Here is a 13193-nt window from a genome sequence, read left to right on the forward strand (position 1 = left end):
TATGAAATTGCAATAGAGCTGGCCACTGAAAATAACACTGAATTGAGAATTCATGTAATTCAAATTAAATAGTCTAATGTGTACTTTTTTCAAAAGATAAAAATGGAGCTAGGTAATAAAACCAAAAAAATGAAGAACTCTGGATTAAATATGGTTAAGACCTGATGCTTTTTTAGGTCAGTAGTTCAAGAAGTATCTGGAATTTGTGCTCAAAGAAGGTAGAATTCTCAACAGCCATCACACTGAGCTGGAAGGTCTTTTAACTAATATGGTGAGGTGTCTCCTCTCTTGTCCCTTTCAACTACTGAGGCATCTAACATTGTGCTTAGTAATGTTGCTCCTTTTGAAAATGAGGCACGAATCACTTTTTAAAAGGGTGGCCTGAAGAGGCATGAACTATGCTTTTATTTCTTCTGTGCAGTAGTTTAGTATTCACTGGGGTAAATGTGATGTTTGCCCAAGACTTGCATTACTTCAGCAGTTTGAGTCCCTCAGTATAGAGAAAGAATAAGCCCATATAGAAAGACAGGCAACTGATAAGTTTTCCAATGTTTTAATTCAAAAGCTTAACAACATGACTGTCTTCTGAAGCAGCCACAATAAAGACGGGCAGCATCCTTTTTGAATTTCTATTTATCTACTGTTTATACAAAGTCCTTGCTTACTATACCAGTATTTTATACTTAGAAATGAGATTAAAATATGTCCAGGAAATACTGGTCTTTAACCTTTTTTGCTTCTTACTGTTGAGTTACTTGGAACTTATTCTTCACTTGCAGTCATGTAACCTGGTCAAGTGATGATGTAATTTGTGATTAATCCTTTGCACAATTCTTACTGAGGATGGTAAGAAAGATAAAAATGACTTAACATCTGTCTTCTGGATCTCTTGGCATAAGTGCAGTGATTTCAGCCTGATCTGGCTTCAGTTTATTCATGTGGAAGTTTTTGAGTCCTAATTTTTTTCTTGGCTTTTTTTAACTGCTTCTGATTAACATTGGAATCACAGAATGACCGAATGGTTGAGGCTGGCAGGGACCTCTGGAGGTCATCTGGTCCAACACCCTGCTCAAGCAGGGCCACCTAGAGCCGGCTGCCCAGGACTACATCCAGATGGCTTTTGAATATCCAAGGATGGAGATTGCACAACCTTTCTGAGCAACCTGTGCCAGTGCTTGGTCACCCTCACAAGGAAAAAGTGTTTCCTGGTGTTCAGGAGGAACCTCCTGTGTTTTAGTTTGTGCCCATTGCCTCTTGTCTTGTCACTGGGCACCACTGAAAAGAACTTGGCTCCTCCTTTGCACTCTCCCTTCAGGTATTTGTACACATTTATAAGATCCCCCCCAAGCCTTCTCTAGGCTAAACAGTTCCAGTTCTTAGCCTTTCCTCATAGGAGAGCTGCTCCAGTCCTGTCATCATCTTAGTGGCCCTTTGCTGGACTCTCTCCAGTGTGTCCATGTCTCTCTTCTACTGGGGAGCTCGGAACTGGACGCAGTTCTCCAGGTGTGGCCTCAGCAGTGCTGAGTAGAGGGAAAGGACCACCTCCCTCAGCTTGCTGGCAACACTCCTTCTAATGCAGCCCAGGATACCATTAACATTCTTTGCTGCAAGGGCACATTGCTGTCTCATGTTCAATTTGGCATACACCAGGACCCTCAGGGCCTTTCCTGCCAAGCTGCTTTCCAGCTGGGCAGCCCCCAGCCTGTACTGGTGCCTGGGGTTGTTCCTCTCCAGGTGCAGGACTTTGCACTTCCCCTTGTTGAACTGCATGAGGCTCCTGTCAGCCCATTTCTCCAGCCTGTCCAGGTCCTTCTGGATGGCAGCATGACCCTCTGGCATATCAGTCCCTCCTTCCAGTTTGGTGTTGTCTACAAATTTGCTGAGGGTGCACTCTGCCCCATCATCCAAATCATTAATGAAGATGTTCAACAGGATTGGACCCAGTATTGACCCCTGGGTACACTCCTGGTTACTGGCCTCCAACTAGAGTTCAAGCCACCGATCACCACCCTCTGGGCCTGGCTGTTCAGCTGGTTTTTGGTCCACCTCACTGTCTGCTCATCCAGCCCAAACATCAACAGCTTCTCTATGAGGATCTTAGAGGAGACAGTGCTGAAAGACTTACAGAAGTCAAGGTAGACAATATCCGTGGCTCTCCCCTCATCTAGCAAGCCAGTCATTTCATCATAGAAGTTTCTCAAGTTGATCAAGTGTGACTTGCCCTTGGTGAATCCATGCTGACTACTCCTGTTGACTTTCTGGTGCTTCATGTGCCTGGAAATGGTTTCCAGTATTAGCTGCTCCATCACCTTTCCAGGGATCAAGCTGAGGCTGACCAGCCTGTAGTTCCCTGGGTCCTCCTTCTTGCCCTTCTTGAAGATAGGAGTGACATTGCTTTCCTCCAGTACTTGGGCATTTCTCCTAGGCACCATGATCATTCAAAGGTTCTTGAGAGTAGCCTTGCAGTGACATCAGCCAGCTCCTTCAGTGCTTGTGGGTGCATCCCACCAGGGCCCATGGACTATATATCCATTTTGTTCAAGTATTCCCTGACCTGGCCCTTTTCTACCAAGGGCACATCTTCCTTGTTCCAGACTTCCCCCCAGGTCTCTGGGTCCTGGGATTCCTGGTCTTGCTAGTAAAGGCTGAGGCAAAGATGATATTCAGTACCTCAGCCTTTTCCATGTCCTATGTCACCAGGACCCTGTCTCATTCAGCAGCAGGCTCTAGCCTTCCTTTTGTCATCTATGTAATTACAGAAGCTCATCTTGTTGCCTTTGACATCCCTTGCCAGATTCAATTCCATTTGGACTTTGGCTTTCCTAACCTCATCTCTGGATGCTCGGACAGTGTTTCTGTATTCCTCCCACATTACCTGTCTCTGCTTCCACCCTCTGTATGCTTGCTTTCTGTGTTTGAGTCTTGCCAGGATTTCCTTGTTCATCTATGCAGGCCTCCTGGCATTTTTGCCTGACTTTCTACTTGTTGGGATGGACTGCTCTTGAGCTTGGATGAGGTGATCCTTCAATATTAACGAGTTTTCCTGGGCCCCTTTTCCCTCCAGGGTCTTATCCTGTGGGACTCTGCCAAGCAAAGCGGCCAAAGTCTGCTCTCCTGAAGTCCAGTGATGTGGTCTTGTTTTTTGCCCTCCTCCCTGCTCTCAGGCTCCTGAATTCCACTATCTCATGGTCACTGCAGCCAAGGCTGCCTTTGACCTTCACAGCCCCGTCAAGGCCCTCATTGTTGGCAAGTAAGAGGTCCAGCACAGCACCGCTCCTCACTGGCTTCTCTATCACTTGGGTTAGAAATTTGTCACTGATGCACTCCAGGAACCTCCTGGGTTGCTTATGCCCTGCTCTGTTGTCTCTCCAGCACATTATAGGGTGGTTGAAGTTCCCCACGAGGACCAGATCCTGCAAATGTGAGTCTGCTCCTATCTGTCTGTTGGAGGGCCTCATCCACTTGTTACTCCTGGTCAGGCAGCCTCTAGCAGACGTCCATTGTAACGTCACCCATACTGGTCTGCTTTTTAGTCCTTGCCTATAAGCTCTCAGTCGGCTTCTCATGCATCCGCAGGCAGAGCTCCATGCACACCAGCTGCTCTCTCACATAAAGGTCAACTCTCCCTCCTTGTCTTCCTGGTCTGTCTTTTCTCAAGAGCTTGTATCTCTCCATTGCAACTTTACGGTCATTGGAATCATCCCACCGTGTCTTCATGATCCCAGCAAGGTCATAGGCTTGCAACTGCACACAGATCTTTAACTCATCATGTTTATTCCCTGTGGTGTGTGCATTAGTGTACTTCAGAGAGACACCCTGGCATGCTGATTTCCCGGAAGGGGTTTTGGGGATTTCTCTGTAACTGCCTGTAGGCACTTCCTTGCTTACACGCAAATACTGGAGGTGACCCTGCTTAAGCCCTGTTTTGTTGAATATTTTTTTTTTTATCCTTCCGTGTCACATCACTGTTCATCACAGGGCTGCTGGTGACTCTCTCCCTCCCCCTTTATTCCTAACTAAAAGCTCTCCTTAACAGGTCAGCCATCCTCCTGGCAAAGATATCTTTGCCCCACTTAGTGAGTTGGATCTCATCTCTCCTAAGCAGACCCTGATCTGCAAACAGGGTCCCATGGTCATACAACCCCAAAACCTGTTGCCAGCACCAGCTCCGCAGCTAATGATTGACCTGTAGTGTCCATGTCCTCCTCTCACACTCCTACCCCTCACTGGCGGGACTGAAGAGGATATCACCTGGGCTTCCATGACCTTGATTACTAACCTCGGAGCTCTGTAGTCACTTTTGATGCAGTCCAGGTTGCCCCTGGCAGTATCATTGGTGCCCACATGGAAGAACAACAAGGGGTAGTAGTCAAAAGGCTGGACAAGTTTCGACAGTTCCTCTGCAACATCCAGGCTCCTGGCAGGCAGCAAACCTCTCTAGATGATGGGTCAGGTCATTGAGCCAGTTATTTCAGAGAAGTGTTGATTAAGATTCCAAGATCTATTTCCTGAATTGCAGTTTCCAGCTCTTGAGCTCATAATCATGGGAGCATGGTTTGAGATAACTGTAAGGTAATAGGTGTTAGGGAAAAAATTATGTATGTTATGGACTGTAAAAATTGGTATCTTGCAGACTGCAGAAAGTTGCTTGTGAAATTCAGGCTCCATTCATGAGAAAAACTCATAGGAATGTGGGCAATTCCATGAATGGTTGCTTTTTAAACAAATATGTTTTCATGGTTGAAATGTCAAAAGAGTTTATCAGTCTTAACACTCATTGGTAACGGGCAAATTTACAGAGTATGCACTTAATTTTCTTCAGAAGGTTGCATTTCACAGAAGAATTACAGTTCCTCAAAATCAAATTTTAGAAAAGCAAGAAAGTGCGGTATTAGGGTAATTTCAATGTAACCCTTATTTGGTCCCTTCAAGCTGGCCATACAGAATGCATATATCTGCAAGTATTTCACCTGTATTTTCCATTAAGCAATATTGTCCAAAGGTGGAAGCAATCCTGGTGGAGCAGTGACATGACAAGATCTTGTACAGGCCATAGATATCTAGTGTATGGACATTGTAGGCCCAGCTGAGGCTCTGCTAGTTCTAGGATTAGTGGCTTGTGTTCCCATCTAACATAACTTACTTCTCTTTGTATCTTAAGCTAAAGGCTTGTTGGTGGTTTGACCTTGGCTGGCTGCCAGATGCCAACCCAGCCAAGGTCAACCCACTGCAGTCCTTTTTGGCACCCAACCTGGGGCTTGAGGAATGAGAGATAGGACAGTAATTGGGAGTGGTAATGGCCAGAACTTGGATTGGATATTGCCACAGTGAAATAATTCTGGGGATTCTTTTGTTGTAATGAGGTGAAGGGACAAGGGGTGGAGTCTTATCTTGTGTGTAAACTTTCCACTTTTTCAGTGTTGTTATGTTATTTTGATTTTGGTGTGGGAATTTTTTTTGGTAGATGTAAGTGAAGTTTGTGAAGAGTGTGTGATGAATGTATATTTTATCAATTCTTCTTAAATATGTGTTTCACAGAGGTGAGGGTGGAATGTACTGGGTGCAGGTGCCCAGGTGTTGTCAGGGGAGGTCTCCAGGGGTGGTGTCTGTGAGGGAAGGTCAGTGCTGCCCTGTGCCAGACACAGCCATTCCAGCCAACTCCAGTACAGACCCACTGCAGGATACAGCTGAGCCCTCCATCAGCAAGGGTGGTGATACCTCTGGGAGAACGTGTTTTAAGAAGGGGGAAAACACTGCACGGCAGTGAGGTATAAGGAAAAAAAGGTGGGAGAGACAACCCTGTGAACACCAAGGTCATTGAAGAAGGAAGGGGAGAAGGTGCTCCAGCTAGTGGAGCAGGTTTGGGAGACCATTGTGGAGCAAGTATTTCCCTGCAGCCCATGGAGGACCCCATGCCAGAGCAAGTGGAAATTTTCAGAAGGAACTGTGGCCCATGGGGGATCCACGGTGGAGGAGTTCCTGAAGGACTGTAGCCTGTGGAGAGGATCCCATGCTGGAGCACTTCATGAAGGACTGTAGCACTTCATGAAGGACTGTAGCTTGTGGAAGGGACCCCATGCTGGAGCAGGCAAAAAGTGTGAGGAGGAGGGAGTGACAGAGAGGAACCATTATGGACTGACTGCAACCCCTGTACTGCTGCACCACGTGGGGCAGGGGGACATAAAGGAGTTGGGAATGAAGGAGTGAAGTTGAATGGGTCTAGAAGAGGGGTGGGGAGAAGGTGTTTTAGTTTTGTCTTTGTTTCTCTGTTTCTCACTATCCAACTCTATTTTAATTGGCAATAAATTAACATAATGCTCCCCAAGTCTGGTCTGTTTTGTCTGTGATGGTAATTGGAAAGTGATCTCCCTGTCTTTATCTTGACCCATGAGCTTTTAATCTTATTTTCCCCCCTATCCTGTTGAGGCAGGGGAGTGGGAGAACAGCTGGGTGGGGGTTTGGCAGCCATCCAAGGTCAACCCATCACAAGGCCTTAAGTTCTTTAGTCAGATGTTTGTTTCAGATGTCTGTATTTTTCTCAAGTTTCCTAGCAGGACAGAAACCAGCTTACCACTGGAAAGTTTTAACTCCTGTGGTGGTAATGTAGTAAATGACACCTGTAGGCTGTTTTTGTGGAAGTGAAATGTTTGTTGAAGAAAGTTTGTCAGGTGTACAATTATATTCTAACCATGGGGTTAGAACTAAACTAAAGTTTAGTTTAAATTTTTTAAACTACAGTGCCAGTAAAAGGCTTGTCCAGGTGACAATTCATGTTCATCAAGCTTGCTCTCTTTCCTAAAAGCAAACCAGAGCATTACAAAAATTAAAAAAAAAAGTTGGATATGGTAACCTTGGTCTAAACTTACATTAGAATATTCTTTTTGAAGCTATCTGGTGGTATCTAAATTCCATAGGAACTTGTTAAAGTACCTCTAGAGTTGCTTTAATAACCTGTAACCTTCTTATTTGCATTGACAAATGAAATATGTCCTTCTTTGTATAATTAGTATACTGGGCAACAGTAAATATATAAGGAGCTTTGTTGTAGCAACTGGCTATAGTTCTGAACGTTTTTCCTTGACAGTTTATTTCAGTTCCCTTTTGTGAGTTTGACTTTTAGAATCATAGAATCATTTAGGTTGGAAAAGACGTTTAAGATCATAGAGTCCAACCGTTAACGTAGTACTACCAAGTCCACCACTTTTGCCTCAATCTCTCTCATATTGTCCTCTCTTCTTACTGCTTGCTTAGTTTGTCCTTTTCATCTTCTGCATTCCCCTATTTAGTGTATTGTGCTATTCTGTATAATTCTCTCCCTACCCTCCTGCCCCAATGCCATTGTGAGCTGTCATAATTTTTTGTGACTTAAGGCTCTTATTCCTACCCTTTATATAATCAATTTCAGTCTCCTCAGAACAGGGCCTGCCAAATACTCTGCTTCCTGCCAGCTGTGTCTTGGGTGTCCTAGTGTGACTTGAAACTTGCTCTTGTTTGTCAGTTTTCTATTCATTTGACACTTCATCTCTCCCTGTGTAATGAACAAACTGATCCATTTTTGACGAAAACAGCTTTGTTTTTTAATAGCAGAACTGTTTTTGTGAACTCATGTTTTATATTCCTTTTACCCTTTTTTAGATGTTGGATGTCTATGACATTCTTCCTTTCGATAATCCAGATGGTGGCGTGTGGAAACAAGGATTCGATATCACGTACAATGAAAATGAATGGGACAGTGAACCGCTTCAAGTTTTTGTCGTGCCTCACTCACATAATGACCCAGGTAATTTTTTAACTGTATTGATCTAGAGGCTTTTGAATCAAGAAATATATTGCCATTTCTGTTAAGATTTGGGCTTTTTTGAAGCATACTACGTAATATGTTAGATTTAAGTCTAGCTAGGTGGTTAAGCAGATGTATAATTCAAATGCCATTGTCTTCGAGTGACAACTGTTATGATAAGAGTTGTACATGTACTTATTTATTAACTGGAGTAGAACTTCATTGTTGATATTGGAAGGTAATATGGATTCTCTGTGTTCATCCTGCTGGTAACCCAGTCAGTTTATTCATTGTTGCATTAAATATGGCCTGTTCTTATTTTGACTTTTTGGACTGTCATAGGTATGTAACCCTCAGCCTGTGCTAGAGAGATGTGCTTTTTGGAAGATGTGACAGTGGCAAATCTGAGGTTTCTGACTTGTGCACATCCCCACCCCCAGCCTACAGTGGGATAATGTTAAAGTCTGGATTTAAACTGAAACCTAAGTGTGCTTGCATAATTTCACTTCTTCCTCCCAAGTGGATATTTACTGTGTAATAAATAAAATGGAGAAGTGTCACTTTATTTTGAAATAACTGTAAAATACACCCAAAAGCAGTGAATTATACTGCTGTAGTATACTCCTGGTACACGTACACTGACCATGAGAAGCTGGTGAAGCTGCTTGTTATTGTGGAAAGCCACAATTTCAGCATTTTAAAACTTTACTACCGTGTATCTCTAACAGTTTAATTTGTTGTTTGAAGTACTGTGGATTTGAGTGAAGTAAGATATGGTAGTTTGAACATAAGTGACTTTTATTTGCATGTGTGTAGCATTTTCAAAGAAAATGAACACTGGAATTTAGAGGGACTGTATTGTCCAGTTATGACAGCTAAAATAACAAAGTATGGATATAGTAAAAATATTCAGAGAAAATAATCACAGTATAAACTTTGATCTGCTTTTTTGTAGAACTGTCTTTAAACCTGTGTCCATTTATTTCCTCTCTGGTTGTCGGTCTCCTGAAAACTTTCCTGGAGAGAAGCCACACCCTGTATAGTCATTTAATGAATCTGAAACCACCCTAAAGGAATGTACAGAACTTTTAATTCTCTTGGTTCTTATTAGAATGGGGTATGGAGTTTACCTCTCTCCCTTCTTTCTGCTGAAGCTAGTAGGATCATATCCTATTTGGGGGAGGACGGTTGGCATCCTGCTAGAGGCCAGTTGCCTGGTGTCACATCTGTCCTTCTGAGATGATTTTAGCTGGATTGAACAAAGACCCCCTGCACAGTGCAGGCTGAGGTAGCTCTACAGGAGCATGAGGCTTGGGAGCTGCAGGGGAAGGTCCCGAGGGAAGGTGAGAAGAGCTTTGCATGAAACTTTGCTGGTGTCCCTTCAAGTCATGAGGTTCGGTTGGGGCTCAGTGTTCCTGCACTGATTTTCTTTTTTTTTTTTCAGGTGCAGTCTGTTAGTGGAGGCTAAGAGCCTGCATTTTTAAGCTTCACATTCCGTGCCCTCTTTTCAGTGGATCAGTAGAGGAGACATTTTTTTATGTCCTTGAGATAAACTTTCAGACCGTTTGTTTTGGTAGACTTTTCCAAACTTAACCAGTAGATTCCTTCTAATTCTGGTGCTAAGCTTGCTGTTTCATGACTCTGTCTAGGTTGATATATCAAAATGGTAGCTTCTCTCCTCTTCCTACTCTAGAATTTATTAAAAAACCCTGTGGTTTCATAACTGCATATCCAAGATGTTTCAGATCTTTTGGCATTGCCATTAGAGATAGACCTCTGCCCATTTCTCTAAAGGAGGCTAGTTTTGACTATCCATATGGGTCCCATAAAAGAACAGGGTTTTTTTAACACAACCCCTGGTTCTTTTTCTAGAGGTTTTAGTAATTTTGTTTTTATTTTTTTTTAAATTATTTTTATTTTATTTACATCCTTCTGTAACTGTCTTCCAAAACAGAATATATTGGGCTGATTTCCTGTGTGGTGCCTGGCCTGTCTTGCAGTACTGCATGCAGAATTGACCAGTTTCTGTTGCCATTCTGGAAGGACTCTTTAGAGCTAACCTTTAGCTTTCTGACCTCCAGCCTTCTACTTTCTTCTTCACATCTAGATTCCTGTCTTGCCTCCTATAATCAGGCAAACAGCTATGCTAGATTTTTCACAGCCAACACCTTTTGTGTCTGACAAACTTTGGTGTTGGGTGCCTTAATCTAGTCTTTGGTTCATCCTGTAGCACCTGTTCTGCTTACCAAAAGTGGCCCACGGAGCACTCGTGTTCCAAGCGATTTGCGTGTTGAAGTTACTGGACCTCTTTTCACATCAAGATTATTTTGATAGATACTAATATCTGTCACTACAAATTACGTTCCTCTTCACTGTGTGCCAAACAAGGCATACAGTCTTGAGGCTGCTGTTGGCTCAGCTGGCCAATAGTGAAGGCTATCAATATCAGGTTATGCTGGAGGAGGCTTCAACAAAACCTCCAGATTTTTAGATATGTGTCTTTTGGGACTAGCAGACTAAATAGCTCTGTACTGCTCCTATAAGAAGGGTCCCCAAAATAGTGGAATTGTTGGGAAGAAGGACATACCTTTTATTAGCCTCCAAATTAGGATGGCAAATTACTAAGCTCACTCAATGAGGAATGCCTTGAGCTTCACTGTATATTTGCCATGATGCTTGAATTATTACACCTTCTTTGGAGGGTCAGAGGATAACAAGGGTTTTCTCCAGGTCCAGAGAAATGGGCAGTTCCTCTCTATGTACTGCATTCTTCTCTGTCAGGTTTAGGTTCTTGGTCTGTGTTTAAAAAAAAAAACAACCAAACAACAAAAAAAACAACAAAAAAACCCCAAACACACACATAAAACCCCCCAAACAAACAATCCCCCAATCACAAAACAAAAAAACAGAAGCCCCAAATAAAAACCAACTGCACCACCACTTCCTTATATCTAGTCTGACGCTACCGCCCTTTAGTTTAAAGCCATTCCCCAGGCGCAACAGGCCCTGCTAAAAAGTTTGCCGCCATCTTTTTTATAAGCCCCCTTTAAGTACTGATAGGCTGCAAGAAGGTCTCCCCAAAGCCTTCTCTTCTCCAGGCTGAACAACCCCAACTCTCTCAGCCTTTCTTCATAGGAGAGGTCTTCCATCCCCCTGACCATTTTTGTGGCTCACCTCTGGACCAGCTCCAACAGGTCCGTGTCTTTCTTATGCCGAGGATGCCAGAGCTGGACGCAGGACTCCAGGTGGGGTCTCACCAGAGCAGAGTGAGGGGGAGAGGGGCAGAATCACCTCCCTCGACCTGCTGGCCACGCTTCTTTAGATGCAGCCCAGGATACAGTTGGCCTTCTGGGCTGCGAGTGCACATTGCTGGCTCATGTCCAGCTTTTCATCCACCAGCATCCCCAAGTCCTTCTTGGCAGGGCTGCTCTCAATCCCTTCATCCCCCAGCCTGTATTGATACCGGGGAACTGCCTGACGGAGGTGCAGGACCTTGCACTTGGCCTTGTTAAACCTCATGAGATTCACACAGGCCCACTTCTCGAGCTTGTCCAGGTCCCTCTGGATGGCATCCTGTCCCTCTGGCGTGTTGACCGCACCACTCAGCTTGGTGTCATCTGCAAACTTGCTGAGGGTGCACTCGATCCCACCGTCTATGTCACTGATGAAGATATTAAACAGTACCGGTCCCAATACGGAGCCCTGCGGGACGCCACTCGTCACCAATCTCCATCTGGACATTGAGCCATTACCACTACCCTCTGGATGCGACCATCCAACCAATTCCTCACCCACCGGACAGTCCACCCATCAAATCCATACTTCCCCAGTTTAGAGAGAAGGATGTTGTGGGGGACCGTGTCAAAGGCCTTACAGAGGTCCAGGTAGATGACATCCGTAACTCTTCCCTTGTACACTGATATAATCACTATCATTAGAAGGCCACTAGCTTGGTCAGGCAGGACTTGCCCTTGGTGAAGCTATGCTGGCTGTCTCGAATCACCTCCCTGGCCTCCATGTGCCTTAGCATAGCTTCCAGGAGGATCTGTTCCGTGATCTTCCCAGGCACAGACCTGAGACTGACTGGCCTGTAGTTCCCCGGGTCTTCCTTTTTTCCCTTTTTAAAAATGGGGGTTATGTTTCCCCTTTCCCAGTCAGTGGGAACTTCTCCGGACTGCCACGACTTCTCAAATACGATGGATAGTGGCTTAGTAACTTCATCCGCCAGTTCCTTCAGGAACCGCAGATGGATCTCATCAGGTCCCATGGACTTGTGCACCTTCAGGTGCCTTAGATGGTCTCAAACCTGATGTTCTCCCACAGCGGGTGGCTCTTCGTTCTCCCAGTCCCTGCCTTTGCCTTCTGTGGCTTGGGCAGTGTGGCTTGAGCCCTTGCCAGTAAAGACTGAGGCAAAAAAAGTCATTTTGTACCTCAGCCTTCTCCGTATCCCGGGTAACCAGGTCTTCCGTTTCATTCTGGAGAGGGCCCACATTTTCTCTAGTCTTCCTTTTCTTCGACGCATGCCAGGAACCTCCCGGATTGCTTATGCCCTGCTGTGTTGTCCCTCCAACAGATATCGGGGTGGTTGAAGTCCCCCATGAGGACCAGGGCTTGTGAGCGTGAGGCTGCTCCTATCTGTCTATAGAGGGCCTCATCCGCTTGGTGTTCCTGGTCAGGTGGCCTGTAGCAGACCCCCACCGTAATGTCACCTGTCCCTGCCTTCCCTTTAATCCTGACCCACAAGCCCTCAGTCGGCTCCTCATCCATCCCCAGGCAGAGCTCCATGCACTCCAGCTGGTCATTGACATAGAGGGCGACACCCCTTCCTCATCTCCCCTGCCTGTCCTTCCTAAAGAGCCTGTTTCCCTCCATCCCAACACTCCAGTCATAGCAGCCATCCCACCACATCTCCATGATGTCAATAAGTTTGTAGCCCTGCAGGTGTGCGCACGTCTCTAACTCCTCTGGTTTATTCTCCATGCTACATGCGTTTGCATAGAGACATTGAAGTTGGGCTCTCGATGAAGCTGTCTTAACTGGCTTTCTAGTTGTATTCCTTAATACCCACGTTCTTCATGCCTTTACTATAAAATTATACCTGTCCTTTCACCAGCAGCAACTAAAATCAAGAAATCTGCATCTCCTCATGCATACAATCTAAATATCTGCTAGCTTGTTCAGGTTCCTCAGTTGATACCAAGTAGAGTTAAACTGAGATATAATTCTGGTAAATGTAACCTGTTCCATCACAAAAGGTGATTGTGGGAGAATGGTTATTGTTTGCTTTCACGAAGAGTGTTACCATAGAAATCTCCTGACTTGGTACTGCTTTTGGTAAGGAAATTTCTGTGGAATTGTCTGCAGTATGAAACTGCATATTAATAAGCACTTGAAAGAAGGAAAATTTATCTGT

The 13193-nt window shown here is 44.7% G+C and overlaps 1 protein-coding gene across 1 annotated transcript in view; it reads left to right on the forward strand.

The window, feature by feature from the left end:
- MAN2A1 (mannosidase alpha class 2A member 1) overlaps positions 1-13193 on the forward strand; it is a 126780-nt gene that overhangs the window by 15433 nt on the left and 98154 nt on the right. Inside the window, exon 3 of the mRNA XM_076361867.1 lies at positions 7636-7780. Coding sequence (XP_076217982.1) covers positions 7636-7780 — 145 coding nt within the window. The remainder of the gene's footprint in view (positions 1-7635; positions 7781-13193) is intronic.

This window comes from Aptenodytes patagonicus, chromosome Z (assembly GCF_965638725.1).
Source record: "Aptenodytes patagonicus chromosome Z, bAptPat1.pri.cur, whole genome shotgun sequence".
NCBI lineage: Eukaryota > Metazoa > Chordata > Aves > Sphenisciformes > Spheniscidae > Aptenodytes > Aptenodytes patagonicus.